Source organism: Natrix helvetica (genome assembly GCF_964273705.1).
Source record: "Natrix helvetica genome assembly, chromosome: 1".
NCBI lineage: Eukaryota > Metazoa > Chordata > Lepidosauria > Squamata > Natricidae > Natrix > Natrix helvetica.
The window spans coordinates 75,889,964-75,908,974 of NC_138548.1; the positions used below are offsets into that span (position 1 = coordinate 75,889,964).

Below are 19,011 nucleotides of genomic sequence, written 5' to 3' on the forward strand. Positions count from 1 at the left end.
ATCCGGCTTGCTGTTCCAAACAATAATTTGTATCTACTTGCTTTGAATCAGACTTCAAGAGGGGATGAACAAATACGTATTGGCACCCACACATTATGCAAGCCCATGACTCACAAAATTTTCAAACAGGCCTCTGAACATTGTATATTTTTTTAGCCCGACAAGAAAAAAAATAGATATTAATTAATCATTAAACTGGAATCAGGCAGTAGTAAAAAGTAGCGCCATGCAGTGCTTCAGTTGGAAAGAGAAAAAGACACTCACAAAGCTTCTATGGCAGCTTCTAATAGCATCCTTTTTCTGGAAGGTGCTTCTGTCTTTTCCTGGTGCAGTTTTGGGGAAATATATTTGGTTTAAGGACTTTCTCCAAGCATGATTTTTTTTTGCAAAGCTTTAATAAAACTCCTAATTAAAAACAGTACAGATCAAGTCTTCCCTAGCTGTCATCATGAAACAAAATAAGAATATTCAAGGGAGTTATGACTGAAGAAGGTAAAGGTAAAGGTTCCCCTTGAACAGATGTGCTAGTCGTTCCCAACTCTAGGGGGCGGTGCTCGTCTCTGTTTCAAAGACGAAGAGCCAGCGCTGTCCGAAGACGTCTCCATGGTCATGTGGCTGGCATGACTAAATGCCGAAGACGCACAGAACACCGTTACCTCCCCACCAAAGTGGTCCCTATTTTTCTACTTGCATTTTTTACATGCTTTCAAACTGCTAGGTTGACAGAAGCTGGGACAAGTAACAGGAACTCACTCCGTTACGCAGCGCTAGGGATTCAAACTGCTGACCTTTCTGATCGTCAAGCTCAGCGTCTTAGCCACTGAGCCACCGCATCCCTATGACTGAAGAAAGTAATAGCCAAATATACCCATTTGAAAAGTCCAGGATTATTTGCCTCGCCCTCTATTAACATGAAATATGTTTTCCTGCCTGTATTTTCCTAAAGATTGTCCTTGCTTATTTACAGACACTTACGTATAAAAGATCTACTCAAAAGTGACTTCCCCTTGTATGTTGCTGTTTTCTACCACTACGATCACATTCCTCCCTCCCTCGAAAATCCACTAGTAGAAAAAAAGCATTACAATGAACTCTATTAGCAGAAGACCCTCCCTATACATAACCCCACAGATGGACATCCAAAACATGTGGAGTACTGAAATGTTTTTCAGATGCTTTCTTTTAAATAGAAAGAGTGTTAGCATTAATAGACGATGGGATGCAGTTTTCTGGCAAAAACCAGTATCAATTAGTAATTACTTGGATGTGGGAGAACCAAGAAAGGATATTATCATTTTCATGCTTCCTTTGAGCATGGCCATAAGAGTGATTACTGCTGGGTCAAAGGAGGATGAGGCAGACTTTGGTCTAAATCCAACCAAAAAACCTTCATGCAAAGGCTATGTATCTTAATGAGGAAATTATGAAATCCGGCGTTGTGAAAAAGTTTATGTATCTTTATTAATTTACTGGGATTTATGTGCTGCTCTCATCCAATAGGTTCTGGAAGACGTTCCTTGAAAAAAAAACCTACCAAACTAAAGGAGCCACTGATCAGATGCCCTTTGACAGAACTAAACAACATTAATTTTCATAAAATAATAAGAAAATGTGACAGAAGAATTTGGCATGGTCTCTGATTCCCTGGCATTGTTAACAATAAGTATGTTTAAGGGGCTGAGAGGAAGATCTGAGTGAACAAAGACTCTTTTAACAGAATTCTTTACAAATTGTTCTTTATTCATATGGACAAAGTAGACTTTTTACACTGCATATTCAAACAAAGTAATTTGAATGCATACAGAATAAGTGTTGTGAACAAAAGAAAGGAAAAAAGAACACAGTATGCAAAGAAGAGTTTAAAGACACATTCATTGTATGTGATACATCAGAGACGTCAGCAGGGGGTGCTGGCGAACCATGAGACAAAAAATTCATTTTACAGTAAACAGGTGAAATGATTCAACCCAGATTTTAAAAAGAAGAAAATGTTTTTGCCCAGTTTCAAACTTTCACCTATATATAGTAAACTTTCAAGATCCACAATCCAAAAAAGTCATTGTTGCAACCCCACTCTTGCTTTCCCTAAACACTAAAACAGCCAGAACCAAGAAATTAAGAATATAAGCAGTGAGATTCCGGCTGGACTGTGCCTCTGACCCCCAGTAGTCTGTCCTCACAATGGTCAACTGGTGGACACCACAATGCGGAACGCTTCAAACAAAATAAATTCCAAAGTCCCCTTTTGTTCCAGAATAGCGAGCTGAAAGAAAATTCCTTCTGAATGGGGGAAAAATCTTCCTATCAATAAGAACCGTTCACTTATTTCCAGTTCGCTCAAGGAACCAAGTATCTTATTCACACATCCAGGGACGTGCACATAAGATGAGCTCAAGCCAAGGTTATGACAGCTATTTTGTGAGGTTGCTTTATTTTGGATTCCTGAACTGGGTAGAGGTTTTGTCTCATTTTTGCTGCCTGTAAACATTAGATATGCTGCCTAAACATTAAAGTCCAACAATATCTGGAGTGCCACGAAGTCCACACCCCCATTTATAATTTCATGCTGCTCACTTTTACATTTCTTGAATATTCCCCAGATCAGCAATCCCCAACCTTTCTGGCTCCGCAGACTGCCATCAGTGGTAGCGGCAGAAGGAGGAGATGGTTTCAGGTGCATGCCTGCCACTTGTGCAAAGGGAGCTTGGCGTATTCACCAGCGACATGCACGGCCCAGTTGCTGACAGGCAGCAGACTGTTAGCAATCCGTGGACCGGAATTGGGGACCACTGCCATAGAGTACATATTTAGATCATTTCCTCATCAGTGATTTACAGCATTTTATAAAGAACCGTCCAATAATCTCTGTAATGAATGTAATGAAGGCAGAGCTGATATCACTTAACAAAGGTTGGGTGGCGTTAAGAAGACACACCTGTCCAGGAAGATATTCTTGAATCTGCTGTGCCTCTTAAAAAGGAAACAGAGGAAACAAAAACCAGGCAGGAATCAAATAGTCATCCTATAGCCAACAGAAAATCACTGTGTAATTTACATTTTATGTACAGTATATTAAACATTTTTTCAAGTCCAGGCAATCCTTAAGATTTAAATCACAAGTAGATGTTCAGTTTTCTTTCCAAATTTCAATGGTCTTTTCTTCAGATTACTAAAAAAAAAATATCTGTGTATATGTAGACAATTTTTCTCCTCCTCTTCTTTTTTTTTTTTTTTAACAAAGTGCAAATGTTGTGACGGCCACTTCTACTATACTGGTTGTTGCCAGTCCTTCATGTTTTCAGATGGTCATGCATCCCATCTCCTTCCATCTATCATCCATCCATGGCATATCCTCTTAGACAAGACGTCCTACTGAAGTTGTAGACAGAGAAGAAAACAAAAGGTGAAAAACCAATTAAATCCTATTAAAAAGTAATCAACTGATTAAGGGAGCCAGTTTGGTATAGTGGTTAAGGCAGCAGGCTAGAAACCAGGAGACTGTGAGTTCTAGTCCTGCCTAGGCACAAAGCCAATTAGGTCAATCACTGTCTCTCAGCCCTAGGAAGCATATAATGGAAAACCACTTCCAGAAAATTTTGTCAAGAAAACTTCAGGGATTGTTTCAGGCAGTCACCAGGAGTTAGGATTGACTAGAAGGCATGATTTTATTTTTATTTTTTAGTAAAATTCATGAGACTTCTCCCACTGAATAACTAAAGTGGGTGATACTTTCATTAGAAGCAGCAAAACTGCCAAAACAATTAGGGTATTTGACCAGACACCTTGAATAATAAATATATTATAATAAAAAATATAATGAATATTGCATATAGATCATATAGATATACAGAGCAAGCTTCTAAAGATTTTATTTAGAACATAGAGATTATGATTTGCATTTAATTAAGAAGAGAATGCCACTAAATACACAAGCTTTGGAATGATGCTTCATTTCTAAAGGAGATTCTAAGAGCTACGCAACCTTTCAATTTTAAATATATTTCAAAACTTTAATTTTAAATATAAAAACCGGTAGAAGATTCATTGCAAGAGAAGCACCCGGCATAGCTAAAATTAGATTATTTTAATTTCTTCTGGAAAGCAGCTCCTTTTACCAATTGCACTCATTTGAAAAGTGTTTCTGATTTTTACGAAGGGATTTTCAGGTTCAACAAAAGGGGTAGATTTTTTTCAATTTGCACAAATATTAAAATGCCATGGGTAAACCTCAGGTCAGTCAAACATACATATGAATAAATAAATAAAATAAAATAAAATAAAATAAAATAAAATAAAATAAAATAAAATAAAATAAAATAAAATAAAATAAAATAAAAAAATAAAATAAAATAATAAAATAAAATAAAATAAAATAATAAAATAAAAAAATAAAATAAAATAATAAAATAAAATAAAATAAAATAAAATAATAAAATAAAATAAAATAAAATAAAATAAAATATTAAATAAATAAATAAATAAATAAATAAATAAACAAACAAATAATAAATAAATAAATAAATAATCAATCAATCAATCAATCATCTACCTGAGTGGGTCAGGCAGAATTTTGGTCTGGCAGGTTTTTCAATGCTTTTTTAAGACTGTAGAGTTCTGTACCTATTTCCATTCTCTAACACTTTCTCCTCATGTGCAAAGCTTTCAATAGCCCAAGCAATCTGTTTTTATATAGTTCCTTAATGCTATTATTTCATTCATACCAAGGGAAGTTCTTGTTTGAAATACAGCTCTCTTTTTATATGCTTACTTTCTCAGACACATGCTCTTTTTCAGGCACATATCTCACAAAAAATATGTGTTTATGATTATATTAAAATCATTATAATAATTTACACTTAAAAAAAAAAATCTTAACTCCTTCCCCGCTGCCCATACCATCTTGGGTTGAGAAAAACAGGATACAATGAAGCTGTAAAAAGCAGCATAAAATTAAAATTAAGGTAAGCATATAATCATGCAGAGAATCAAACTAGTCGCTAGCTGTGGTTTTAAAAATCAAAGGAAAGAGTTTTCAATGCTGTATTTTATAACTTCGCTCATTGATTAAAAAGTGAATAAACATAACTTTGCAAGATTCAATCTGGGTTGGCCACTGGGATTAGAGGCTAAATCTTCTGAGCTCTTGGACTCGTGATGGAGCCCCATGGGTCCAAAACAGTGGTGGGTTCCAGCCGGTACAGCCCGGTACGGCCATACTGGTAGTAGCCGGGACAGCTGACAGCATACCGGTACAGTGGCTCATTTGGCCCACCCACCGCCTGTGTTCTATACTGGTTTTTAAAGCAAACGGCCAATTGCACACGCAGGCACAGCATGCAGGGCCTGCACGAGCTCCAACAAGCAGCTGGGTGTCACAGGGACAGTGGAATGCGCATGCATGCGCAGCGCATGTGCACAAAAGGACGTGCGGCCCTGTGAGCACCATACCGGTAGCGACTGGGAGAGGAAACCACCACTGGTCCAGAAGCACAGAAGACAAAATCTCTGGTCCCAGAAACTGACCCAGATTGGATCCTGATTCATTATCCTGGGACACCTATAATGGCCTTCAGTCAAGCATAATTTTGTGCAGGTAATTGTAGACTTCTTCTAACGTATTCTTAATACCTGTTTCCTTTATCCTCCTCTGCTCAACTAAAAAGCAAGCAAAAACATGAGACCTGCAATCAAAACAATAAAAACTACTTACTGAAAGGATTAACGCCTTGTCTTTTTCCATGTGGGAAGCTGCCAATGCTACCTGCAAATATAAAGAATATTCTTTTGTCTATTAATTCTAGATATTGGTCAAGATTACTACATTTCTTCAAAATAGAAGCTAAGTGGCTTCTCCTGTGCAATAAACTCATTAATATCTGCAGAAAAATAAAATGGAAACAGCTGGGCAATTCTGAACATAAGGCCTGTCCTTTTGTATTAATTAAGGATTTTGTTTCATTTTTTTTCCCAAGGTGGCATGTCTCCAGGGTAGGGGTCAGTGGTGGGATTCAAAAAAATTTATTACCAGTTCTGTGGGTGTGGCTTGGTGGACATGGCATGGCTTGGTGGGTATGGCTTGGTGGGTGTGGCAGGGGAAGGATACTGGAAAATCTCCATTCCCTCCCTATTCCAGGGGAAGGTTACTGCAAAATCCATATTTCTTCCCGATCAGCTGGGACTCGGGAGGCAGAGAATAAATGGGGGCAGGGCCAGTCAGAGGTCGTATTCACCGGTTCTCTGAACTACTCAAAATTTCCGCTACCGGTTCTCCAGAACTGGTCAGAATATGCTGAATACCACCTCTGGTAGGGGTAGATTGAGGCAGGGAGAGCAAGAAAATTGCCACTATAGTCTCTTTCTACTAAGCTGTAGAGCTTAGTAGAGCTAAGCTGTAAGTAATAATTGCACAGGACTGTATAAAGACTGGTCTTTAATTACATTCTAGAAGGCGGAGGGGTACAACATACACAATCTAGGAAATCCACAATTGTACAAATGAATTATTAGACCCAAGGAATCTGTACTTTAGCAGGGTCCCTCAGGATGAGGCTTGCTTAATCTTCACCCTAATACAACATGGTTTAAATCCAAATAAAAAATAAATGTAAACAGTATCATTTCAAAATCAGTTAAATAGTTGAAAACTCCTGACTCCCGGTGACTCCTTACACAGGCACATGAAGACTTCCCAGCAATCTTTTTTAGAAGTGGTTTGGCTTTGCTTTCTTCCTAAGACTGACTGGCCCAAAGTTACCGACCTGGTTTTGTACCTCAGGTGGGTCTAAAATACAATACAATACAATAGCAGAGTTGGAAGGGACCTTGGAGGTCTTCTAGCCCAACCTCCTGCCTAGGCAGGAAACTCTATACCATTTCAGACAAATGGCTATCCACATCTTCTTAAAGACTTCCAGTGTTGGGGCATTCACAACTTCTGGAGGCAAACTGTTCCACTGATTAATTGTTCTGTCAGGAAGTTTCTCCTCAGTTCTAAGTTGCTTCTCTCCTTGATTAGTTTCCACCCATTGCTTCTTGTTCTACCTTCAGGTGCCTTGGAAAATAGTTTAACTCCCTCTTCTTTGTGGCAACCCCTGAGATATTGGAAAACTGCTATCATGTCTCCCCTAGGCCTTCTTTCTACTAAACTAGACGTACCCAGTTCCTGCAACCGTTCTTCATATGTTTTAGTCTCCAGTCCCCTAATCATCTTTGTTGCTCTTCTCTGCACTCTTTCTAGAGTCTCCACATCTTTTTTACATCGTAGCAACCAGAACTGAATGCAGTATTCCAAGTGTGGCCTTACCAAGGCATTATAAAGTGGTATTAACACTTCACGTGATCTTGATTCTATCCCTCTGTTGATGCAGCCTAGAACTGTGTTGGCTTTTTTGGCAGCTGCTGCACACTGCTGGCTCATATTTAAATGGTTGTCTACTAGGACTCCAAGATCCCTCTCACAGTTATTACTGTTGAGCAAGGTACCACCTGTATTGTACCTGTGCATTTCGTTTTTGTTGCCTAAATGTAGAATCTTACTCTTTTCACTATTGAATCTACATTAAAATGTACAGTCTCCTGATTTTTAGCCTGATGCTTTAATCACTACACCAAACTGCCTCTCTTGAAAGACATTATGAGGTAAATAACATTTTTAATGGAACTATTTCAAGGAAAATATGTACTTAACTGAAGAAGTAGTACTTGTCTCCAAATGACCAAGATTACCAGCTCCTTGGCCCTTTCTTCTTGAAACAACTGTCCCTTATGTATCCTCCCTTCCCTTCACCCCCACCCCCCCAAAAGCCACAATCCCACCAAAACAAAATGACTTGGACAATAAAGCAAAACAGGCTGAATTCTAAAGCCAGTTGTTAGTTCAGCTTAATCAATAAAAAAACACACCAACCTTCTTCCTTCCTGACCCCCAAACAGCCTTTCAATTCCTGAAGTGAGATGGACTTGTCTTTGTTGAGATCACAGTAGTCAGTGAAGCGTCGTGTACATTTCTTGGGCTTGGCTTTCTTCTTCACGTAGCGCTTGAAGGGTTTCATCTCCCTTTTGTTGATGTCGCTGCTGTTATTGTTGTCCAGCTGACTGAAGTACCAATGTACCACCCGCTCTTCCAGGGTATGACTGGGATCAGGCTCAGAGAACCTTGGAAGATGCATAATAGTTATCAGGCTAGATGTTTTTCTCTCACACTCATATAAAATGGAAACGCAAACAGAATCTAGTCAGATCCTTAATATACTCCTATCCTTATAATCAACACTGACAGATGTTTGCTTCTAGGGACAATAGGACCTTTTTTCCCAAAAGTGTTTAGAGAAGCCTTGCATGATCACAAAAGATTGAAAAAGATACAAATTTACGCAGCTCCTAATTCAATCAACCAAATATACACACACAGATATAAACACACTTCTGAGATAAAGTACATGAAAGTGTTTTAAATGTTCTGAAGTGAAAGAAAATGGAAAGAAAGTGGAACTCCATTATCATCTTTCAATTATCTGTGAGAATACTTCCTCTGCAATCATTTAAAAATGTTGGATACAAAGATGTCTTTGGTCTAAACACAGATCTTAAAGTATCTGATGGGAATTTCAAGAGGCAGCAAGTTGTTGAGTGAACTCCTGTGAAAAACTGTTCATGTGTTTTGTGAGTGGTAAGCAATAAAAGAAGGCCATGCCAGAAAACAGTGGAACAGAAAGAGATTTGCACACATAAGCACACAAAGTTTGTGTTAATCAGCATCATTTGTGATCTTATCTTCTGCCAAATTAATTGAAGGTTAACATCGTGGTTCAATGTAACCCAAATGTAGAAAGAAAGAAAAACTAGCACACCAGAATTGTTTCACTTACAGGCTGTAAAATTCAGATCCAGCAAGATTTCAAATAGAATAGATCAGGGGTGTCGAAACTTGGGAACTTTAAGACTTGTGGACTTTAACTCCCAGAATTCCCCAGCCAATTCTGGGAGTTGAAGTCCACAAGTCTTAAAGTTCCCAAGTTTGGGCCAGTGACGTGCAGTCAGTTGAGGCAGGTGAGGCACAGCCTCACCACTCTCATCATAAAAAAAAGTAAAAGGAAAAAGCTGAGCTAGTTGCTGCCTCACCGTGGATGACTCTGCTTAACCTCACTGGTGCTCGCTCTCCCTCCCCAAGTGTAGTGACTTCCTCCCCAGGCCCCCATTCATTTCTCTCTCTCACACCCACAGCTGGATAAAACTATATAAAAATCTAGCCCAGCTTCACTGATTACAAGTTTGAAAAGCCAACGTGGCTCCACCTGCAATCAAACTACACTTGGGGAGGGAGAGCACAAGCGAGCACTGAGGAGACCACAGGAGGAGGCAGTAAGCCAGGCAAAGAGCCATGCTGTAGTACACACACTTTCCCCCAGTCTCTTTCTTTTGGAAGGCTCGGATCGGCTCCCCTCTGGCTTCTCTGCCTCTCCTCTCACCCCAGCCTGCCAGCAGGAGGTGGTGGGTGGGCTTTATTGTGTTCCAGGCGTTTCCCACCCAGACAGCAGGCTGCATTTGCAATGGTGGAGGTGTTTGGGAAAGGCAGCAGGGGAATGGGGGGGTGGTGGTGGCAGAGGAGCTGCTTTCAAGCCACTGGAAAAGATATCCAATCCAACTTTTGTGTGTGGGGGGGTTTGTTTGAGAGTGAGTGAGAGAGGGAAGGGGTAGGAGAGATAGTCCAATCCAACTTCTGTGTGTGTGTGTGTGTGTGTGTGTTTGAGAGAGGGGGAGGAAGGGAGAGAGGGAGGAAGGAGGGGAAGGAGAAGAAAAAGAAAAAGAAAGAAGGAGCAAAGGAGAAAAACAAATGCTGTCGCTTTAAATTGGAACTGAGCATGCCTGGCTGTGGAATTCTGGGAGTTGAAGTCCACAAGTCTAAAAATATTTGAAACCCAGCACTGTGTCAGTGCCTCACCAGTCATAAACCTCACCGCACGTCACTGGTTTGGACACCCCTGGAATAGATGCATGAACCTAAACAGCATTTCTCTGTCTAGTAATTATTGTTCACGAACAAAGATTAGAATAAAACATAATAGGGAGAATATATAAATTCCTCCTGAAGTATAAAATGGAAGAGGAAATTGTGAAAGAACAAATGATAAAATGGGCACAGAACTTTGGCTATAATATTGAATTAGACAAATGGGAAAAATTTTGGGGAACAAACTTAAAAATGACATTATCAGTTGCATACCAGGAAAACCAGTACAAAATGTTTTATAGATGGCACCTGGCACCAACAAGGTTAGCTAAAATCTCAACAAATACCTCCCCAAAATGTTGGAAATGCAAATCAATACACGGAACATATTACCATTTATGGTGGACTTGTGAGGAGGCTAAAATTTTTTGGAAAAAGATCAAAAATTGGCTGGAGGCAATAACAGGGGTTAAAATAGAAGGGAAACCTGACATTTTCTTATTAGGAATAATGTCTGCAAATTACAAAAAAGAAATCCAGTATTTAATACTACATCTAGTTATGGCGGCAAGGATTGCCTTTGCCCAGAAATGGAAAAACAAATTAACTCTCAAGCGAAGATGAAATAATAAGAAAGGTTATGGATTGTGCTGAAATGGATAAACTAACTAAAGAAATTCAGGGAAAAGAAGAATCAGAATTCTACCAGATATGGGATAAATGGTATAGGTGGATGGAGGGAAGAAACAAGAATCAATGAAGGAATATAACAAAACTCAAAAATAATAGTTATGAGTAAAATAAGAGAGTTAAGAGGGGTGAAATCCAAATGAAATACAATAGAAGGGGAAATAATATAAGGTGAGCGGTATCGATTGATAATTGCTATTAGAAAGAACAGGAAGCTCCTGTTTGTATTGCATTGTGCAAATGTGTTGTACGTCTAAGTTTTGTGTGTGTGCATTTTACATGTTTGTTAATAAAATTGAAAAATTGAAAAAAAAACATAATCAGTCCACGTATAGATTTAAAATATTATGTGCGCGCACACACAAACACACACTTTAATGCTATCAAGAGCTTCAGAGAACTGCTTTTCCCCACTGAGAGTGATCCCAGTCCCCCAGGATCCAATGGGGTTAGGGGAAAGCGGTCTTGATCCATAGGGGAAATTTTACCATGGGGGATGGGCTATCCTCCTGCTTCTTTTCAATTGGTATCCTCATCAGTAATAAAATCAAAGGAAGAGAAGAAGAAATAGATATTGTTGGTGCTAATTCTATTTTCCCACATTTCTACCTCTTTCTCTTGTAATGCTACAATAATAGACATAAATGAAAAATGTAGGAAAAGCATAGCTTATACATGAACATTTAAGAATTGTGAATACCAAACAGAGAGTGATAAAGTCAGTGAGAGAAATAAAAACCTATATAAATGTGAAGAAAGTGTGAAGGTATCTTAGTGTTAATTCAAGCATGTGGATGCAACTGTATGGCATATATCTTATGCAAGCATAAACCAGCTTATATTGACTAGCCAACTGAGAACAGAACAGATTTTTTTTACTGAAGAACCAAAATCCCAAAAGATAAGTGACGTACATCCATATTTTAAATGGTTTATCAGAGATTCAGACTAAAGGACATAAGTATAAAATATAGGTTCAGGAGCATGAAACCGTTAAAAACTGAGGGGAGAGGGGAGGAAGTCTTCCTTTTCCTGAACTCTTAATACTGCATTACTTTTGCTTGGTTTCAATAGCAGGCACGACCCTAGCAGGAAAGAACTGTGAGGTAAAATGGAAGAAGGTTCACTCGTTCTCCTTTTTAGAGAAGAGACCCATTTTATATATGAATTGTACAAACCTTAATTATTTGTGTCTCAAGCACAAAAAGCAAGAGCTTATCCCTTTCATAATAAAAATGGGGAGTGATACTTGGAAACATACAGGTAGTCCTCAACTTACAATCATTTATTTAATAGTGCTTCGAATTAATGACAGCCTCCTAAAAAGTCAATTAAGACCTAAAATCAAATTTATGACTATTGCCCTTCCCCCATGTTTATGTGATCACAATTTTGACACTTGGCAAGCCGTTCACATTTGCAAACAATATCCCATAGTCAGATTATCGCAATTTGTGATGTTGTTTTGTTGGTTTCCAACTGTGTGATTCAAGTTACAAAGATGATAATTCAATCATAAAATGATCCGGTCCCATTAGGTGATGATTCAATTTTTCACCACAAGTTACAGTGGAAATTTTGGTCCCATAAGTCATGGTCCCATAAATTTTGGTGATCATAAGTCAAGGACTATATGTATATGAGGAAACCTCTTTGATTTACATAAGGCAGTATATACCGCATAGATTTCTACTTTGTATCATCCTCCTGCAATTTTGTTATTGTCCAGGCACGAAACCGGTTTTGGGGTATCTCATTTCTATTTCACCTGAATGCTTCCAAACTCACCTTCCACCTCCAGCAGGTGCTGCTGAGTTAATAGCCTGTACCATATCTGTGGTGAGCGCATCCAGTAAACTGGTAATAAATTCTACTTTTTTCCCTTCTGGGCAACCTGGAAAGGAGAGCAACTTAGTTTTTTTAAAAAAACAGAAGACAAAACAGGTTTCTTTTTTTTTTCCATATCTATAATGTTTAGGTTTATTTGGATTTGTATGCCATGCTATGTTTCAGGCAGTTCTGATGAGATGTTTTCAGTAGGTTGAAATCTCAACTGGCTTTTCAATAGCAGCAGACTTTTTCTTCTTCCACAGTAAGTGTACATTTCATGAAGCTATACCCAATAAGGAGGAGGCAAAGATTGATTTCTCTAAGAAAAACACTTTTTGTTGTTCCAGTGGAATTATAACATACTTGCACAAATGCATACTGTGCATATTTCATCTTGATATACATTAAACCCGTCAATAAGAATAAAAAAGAAATAATAGCAAAAGAAAACAGCAAGGGGGGTTTCATGGACACTGAAAATCAATCACACACGATCATTGGAGTTTATAGATTTCAGTCCTTACGAATATTTTAAATTGACTTTTGCTAATGTCTTGGGAAGGCCAGAAGTCTCAAACATCATGGATAGTAACAATCCCAATAGAACTGTAGGCTGACTGGTTGGGGAAAGCTGTTTTAAATCATAATGCGATTATCTCATTTTTAAATTAAATGTAATTATAAGGTGCACACAATGAAGCTTCTAGTGGCAGGAACATATAGCTATACTGGAAATTTCTACAGGTTCAAAATGTGGAGTGTCATTAGCAGGTTACAAAATTATACAGTACAGAAAAAAACCAGGATGTTTCAGTTCCATCATGATCATAATCCAATAATGAAGTAATGCAAATTAGCAACTCCGCATGCTAGAGAAAATCCTGAACAGTTATTCAACCATAATGAATACCTTCCACATTTTTAATTCAACATTTGTACAAAGATTCCTTGAATATGAGTCAAACCAAATTGATGGGAAAGAACTAGAAATAGGACAGCAAAAGGAACTGTTCAACCCCAAATTAATTGCAATGGGGAAGGGAATTACCTCTTCCCATACATTTTATGGCAGTGTCGTCACCATTATTGACATTATATGATGCGAAGTGATTATATAAATAAAAGATTTAACATCAAAACAAAACTCTCTATATAATCCACTGGCTAATTATATCCAACCAATGGGTGGGAGCCTGCCCATCCTTAACCACTCTTATTATTCTTTCATTTTTACCTGGAAGTTCTCGGTCTTTGAAAGGATCATCAATTTCTGGGCTTCTGGATCGAGCATCGCTTTCACATACAGGGGTCTCATATCTAAAGAATGGAAATATTTTTTTTAAAAAAACAGCACATTCTTAAAGCATGTGTGCCAATAAGTTTCATATTCTCCAACCCTGTGGAAATCCAAGGTACACCAGACCAGGGAGTTCAAAAAATTATTTTATTTTCTATATTATCCCTTTCAAAACAATACTATATCACACGATTTTATTCCATGGGCATTTGGAAATGCAGATTGTGATTTTGAAAGTGTAAAAAGGAATCAAATCTAGGAGTTGGATTTGGAAGAGACTAAATATAAGTAGTGTCCCTGAAATTCAACTCTTCTCTGTGTGACTTTTATGAAGAATTCCTTCTCATTGACCAGAAGCTGCCAGGCTGATATTTTGACTGTTGGTTACTGCATTGGGATGATCACAGTGAAAAATAACATTACCGTACTGTCTACCCTATTAAAGAAATTTTTTTCTTCCTGAACTAATTGGGACTTGTTCCAACTGATATCTTGCCTCACACAGGCAGTAGAGCACCCAAAGGACTTGGCATTCAGATGGAGCCTGTGAAACAAAAAGGATGAATCTTTCTGAAACTCTTGTCATATGGAGATCATTTTCTGATCAGATTTATACTGCTGGATGCTGTAGACCTCAGAAGAGGTCTAGAGCCATGATGGCGAACCTATGGCATGCATGCCAGAGGTGGCACACAGCACCCTCTCTGATGGCACATGAGCCATTGCCCAGTTTAATTCCACTGCGCATGCGCGTGTGCCTCCCGACAGCCAGCTGGTCTTTGGATCTCTGATGCGCCTGCGCAGGAAGCGGGGCACGTGCAGGGGGCAACATGTGCATGCATGGGGGGTGTGGGTGGCTGCATGTGCATGCGTGGGGTGTGAGGGGCATGTGAGGCATGCATACACATAGGGGTGGGCCACATGAGGGGATGCACGTGCATGCAGGGGGCACATGTACAGGGGCCACACACACATTGCATTTTGGGGGTTTGGGTGCACTCGGTCTGAAAAAGGTTAGCCATCACTGACACAGAGCATCAGATAAAGTAGTATGCTCCAAATGTCTGATGAATTTGGACATTTCCTAAATGAACCCAGATGAGGGAGACCGTGTTGAAATTTAATTCAGATATGATGGAGACTCTCTTAATAAGTACATCTGAAAATTGAAGGAAAGCCTGTTTGGGATAAGGATGCACTGCCCCAGGAAATGGACTTTACACTTTTTGAACCCATCTGTCACTGTATTTGTTGACAGTTGGAGTGATGAGGAGAATGTTTGCACAATTACTAGTGCCAAGTTTTCAGCCACTTATCAGAAATGGTGTAGGGTGTCCTGCTTGAGCAGGAGATTGGACTAGATGACCTCCAATGTCTCTTCCAACTCTGTTATTCTATTCTAAAAGGATTCCTTTACTAGGATGCAGTAAATATGGGCCAGATTATTGCAACAAAAGACCCCAGGAAAATAAAAGTCCAGTTACATATGTTAATCAGTTATTTGCATGTTTGGATCATCTAAACTCAAAAGAATTGTATAGGGCTGCAATCTAATATTTGTTTCCCAATTAATAGGAAATTTGAAGAAAGTTGTAAGTTTAATAAAATATAAACAATCATTAACAAATTTTATGTTGTAGATTGACACTTGTCTGGAATTAAACAAAGTAGTTATAATTTTTAAGCTAGCAATTTTTTTCTCCACTTTAATCATTAATGACATTAAGCATTGATACACGCATTTCAGACACAAACAAATTCAATGGTGAATATTTGTCTTTTTCATACTTACAGAGGGACGCTACATTTCAACCTACTGTAGGTTGAAAAAGGTTATCCATCCCTGATCTAAATCCTCTTTATCTAAATCCTGCTTCCTCCAGCTCCATTCCACCTCCATGCTATGACTGATTTAATATAAAGATGAAATGTATTTATTTATTTTGTTTGTTTGTTTGTTTACCAAACATGTACAAGATAACAAGTATAAGTATGAACATAAACATGAACAAAGGAAGTAAATACAGATAAATGGGGACAGCAAGAGACGGGGACAGCTGGTACGCTTATGCATGCCCCCCAATTCCAAAAAAATTGAAGCAAATTGTTCTTACCGGGTGGAAGTGCCAGGTAGGGGGCGACCAGTGTCTACCAGAACACACCAGCAGTAGCCCGTGGACTGATGACACTGCACTGGTTTATACAGTCCTCCAGGGGCACATTCAGGGATAACAATTCCTTCACGTGGATTCTGCTTGGCTTCCTCAAGTGCGCTCTGCCTTTCTTGGTCACACGAATTAATTTTCTCTGAAAAAGAAATCATGAATTACCATATTTTTTGGAGTAAGACGCACCAAGATTTTGAAGAGGAAAATTTAAAAAAAAAGTTTTTGCACTCTGCAGACCTCCCAAAAATGACCCGAGTTTTTGTCAAAAAAAAAGGGCATGAATAGCCTTTAAGAGGCTTGCAGAGTGCTCCAGCCCATTTTCCCCTCATTTCTGCCCTCCCCAGCCCCCAGGAACTCTCTGAAAGCCTCCTAAAGGCTATGCACAGCCAGTTTTGCAAAGGGGGCGGGGTTTTGGGAGGCAAAAAATGCTGTATTCAGTGTATAAGATGCACCTGGATTTTCAGCCTCTTTTTTGAGGGAAAAAGGTGCGTCTTATACTCCGAAAAATACGGTCGTCACTATTCGGAAAGTTTTAAAGGAGCTTCCATCTTAGCAGCTTTCCGCCTCAAAAACAAAGCAAAACAAAACAAACCCCCGCCTGGTTCATATATCACATTATCGTAAATCATGATGCAATTAGAGTGGTTTAGACTTAATGAACCAGGCCTATAGCTTGTTCAATTGCTACCTCCTTGATTGCAACTTCCATCGTTTCTCTCAAAGGAAGCCCTGCTGTTCACTTAGTCAAACAGAGAGAAAGCAGTTGAGTAACCCTTCAATGGATTGCTTGGGTTTCTATTCTTTTTTTTTTTTTTTTGATAATAAGAAATGTAGAAAAAGGAAATGGAAAATCCTCTACTGGAACGGAAAAAAAATTCTAGATGTATGAATCCTGAATGCATTGTTTGTGAAAAGGAAGTGTGAACATGTGTGAATACAGGACCATCGTTTAGATATAGGCAAATATGAAGTTGAAATGAATTTTATATTTTTATAAAATAAAGCAATGAAGCAAGTTGGGGAGAAAATAACATGCAGATGGAAGAAAAATTGATCAAAATCTGATAAAATCTGTGTGAACTCTGCTGGTGAGCATTCATGGTAAACTCTATTTTATAGCAATGATGAAGACAAAGGAGAAAATATTCTTTTTCTTTTCTTTTCCATTGCCATTGCAACTTCAGTGTTCCCAGTAAAACTTTTCCAAATGATTCCTGAGCCTTTTGAGATCTGGCCACTGGATGATTTACAACTCTCAGCGGTTAGCTATAACATGTTTATAGGGACAAATAAATGACACTTACATTGATTTAGAATTTACACTTCCAGCAATTTAATCTACTGGAGTGCCTAGCCCTTTGGTGGTCAGACTTCTTTGGAGGAATTTGAGTGCTCAGGTCAAGCAAAATAAAATCCTGATATTTCCAAACTTGTGTTTTTCTTCTCGAGAAATAAATGACATGTTATTCTATGGATAAGTGAATGATGGACACAGAAAAGGAGGAAGCAAATGCAGATGTTCAGCTATTAGAAAAAAGACTTGTTCTTTCTGGCAGAAACAGATGGAAAGGACACAGGTCACAGCAACTCAAATAAAAGCACTGATGTCAGGACTTGTCTTGTATTTTGTTTGTAGAATAAAAGCTGCTTCGGTTACACTCCAAATTCTATTTCAAATAGGTTTCTCAATCTCTACAGTGTTAGTGCTTTGAATAATTGCAACAGACCTTAAATTGGACTTGGAAACTAATTGGAAAGCAATAAAAGCATTATTATTTACGCCTTATACATTTTAAATAAACCTCAGGATTCGGCACTTTTTCAACAGTTTTTTCAAACTCTTTGCAATCTCCACACATTTTCAAGGGCTAAAGATAAAGCTCCTTGGCTTAAGTCTGATACTTGATGAGTGCATCCGCGCAGTTTTTGGCAATGTTACACTTCTAAATCTGTTCACTGCCTTGGAATTTGAGCCCAAAATTTAATGTTGCTAAATGAGACATTTGTTAAGTGAATTTCAGCCCATTTTATGACCTTTTGTGCCAAGTGATTCGTTGAAGTTGTTAAGTTAGTAACATGGTTAAGTAAATCTGGCTTCCCATTAACTTTGCTTATCAGAAGGTTGCAAAAGCTGAACATATGACACAGGGACACTGCAACCATCATAAATATGAACCAGTTGCCAAGTATTTGAATTTTGATCATGTGACCAAGGGAATGTTGCAATGGACATACGTGTGAAATCCTAAGTCACTTTTTCAGTGCCATTGTAACTTTGAACAGTCACGAAATGAACTGTTGTAAGTTGAGGAATACCTGTACAAATACCTGCTTAACATCTGAAAACAGCCAAAATCAGCTAAAACTGCTTGGTTCTAGCTTAAAAAGTAATTATCGCGCATAGCTCAATTACTTTTCTCCAGCAAAGAGTAGATCTTCAGACTATATGCATTCAATTCTCTATATTGGTTTTAGAGTGACAAGCTACAAGGTCTAGATACTATAACAGGTAAGTCTAAAGTAGTACATAGTAAGCTTGGCAATACAAACTTCTCATGTAGATTAAAGAGTAAAGCCTTTGGTATGTCTTCATATTTAAGAATTCAAGCTGCATTCAAAATTACAGGGCTTGTCAGCAAAACATTTTGAAATCATATTTGAAGAAAAATACTAATCATCTCAGCATATAACCATGCAATGTTACATAAACCCTTCTCAGGTTATATGTATGCATGTGTTCATTTAAACCAAACTCCAATCTCAAAGGTTCAAACTCTCAGGAGGTTCAGAGATGCACAATAAAAGTACACAATGCGAGTAAGGATACAACATACAGGTGAAACTCGAAAAATTAGAATATCATGCAAAAGTTCATTTATTTCAATAATGCAACTTAAAAGGTGAAACTAATATATGAGATAAGACTCATTATATGTAAAGCAAGATAGTTCAAGCCGTGATTTGTCATAATTGTGATGATTATGGTGTATAGCTCATGAAAACTCCAAATCCACCATCTCAGAAAATTAGAATATTACATGTGATCAATAAAACAAGGATTGTACATAGAACAATAT

The 19,011-nt window shown here is 38.2% G+C and overlaps 2 protein-coding genes across 3 annotated transcripts in view; both read right to left on the reverse strand.

Moving 5' to 3' along the window:
* Positions 1 to 1,719: 1,719 nt before the first annotated feature.
* Positions 1,720 to 19,011, reverse strand: part of SMOC1 (SPARC related modular calcium binding 1) — a 78,571-nt gene continuing 61,279 nt past the window's right edge. For both annotated transcript variants that reach the window (XM_081937758.1, XM_081937759.1), the window contains exons 8-13: positions 15,881 to 16,073; positions 13,704 to 13,786; positions 12,428 to 12,533; positions 7,907 to 8,154; positions 5,711 to 5,761; positions 1,720 to 3,372 (exon numbers count right to left, since the gene is read on the reverse strand). In XM_081937758.1, the coding sequence (XP_081793884.1) occupies positions 3,356 to 3,372; positions 5,711 to 5,761; positions 7,907 to 8,154; positions 12,428 to 12,533; positions 13,704 to 13,786; positions 15,881 to 16,073 (698 nt within the window). In that variant the 3' untranslated portion in view covers positions 1,720 to 3,355. The remainder of the gene's footprint in view (positions 3,373 to 5,710; positions 5,762 to 7,906; positions 8,155 to 12,427; positions 12,534 to 13,703; positions 13,787 to 15,880; positions 16,074 to 19,011) is intronic.
* Positions 7,386 to 19,011, reverse strand: part of PLEKHD1 (pleckstrin homology and coiled-coil domain containing D1) — a 283,969-nt gene continuing 272,343 nt past the window's right edge. The window contains exon 14 of the transcript XR_014174043.1: positions 7,386 to 7,531. The gene's annotated coding sequence lies outside the window, so the exon portion shown is untranslated. The remainder of the gene's footprint in view (positions 7,532 to 19,011) is intronic.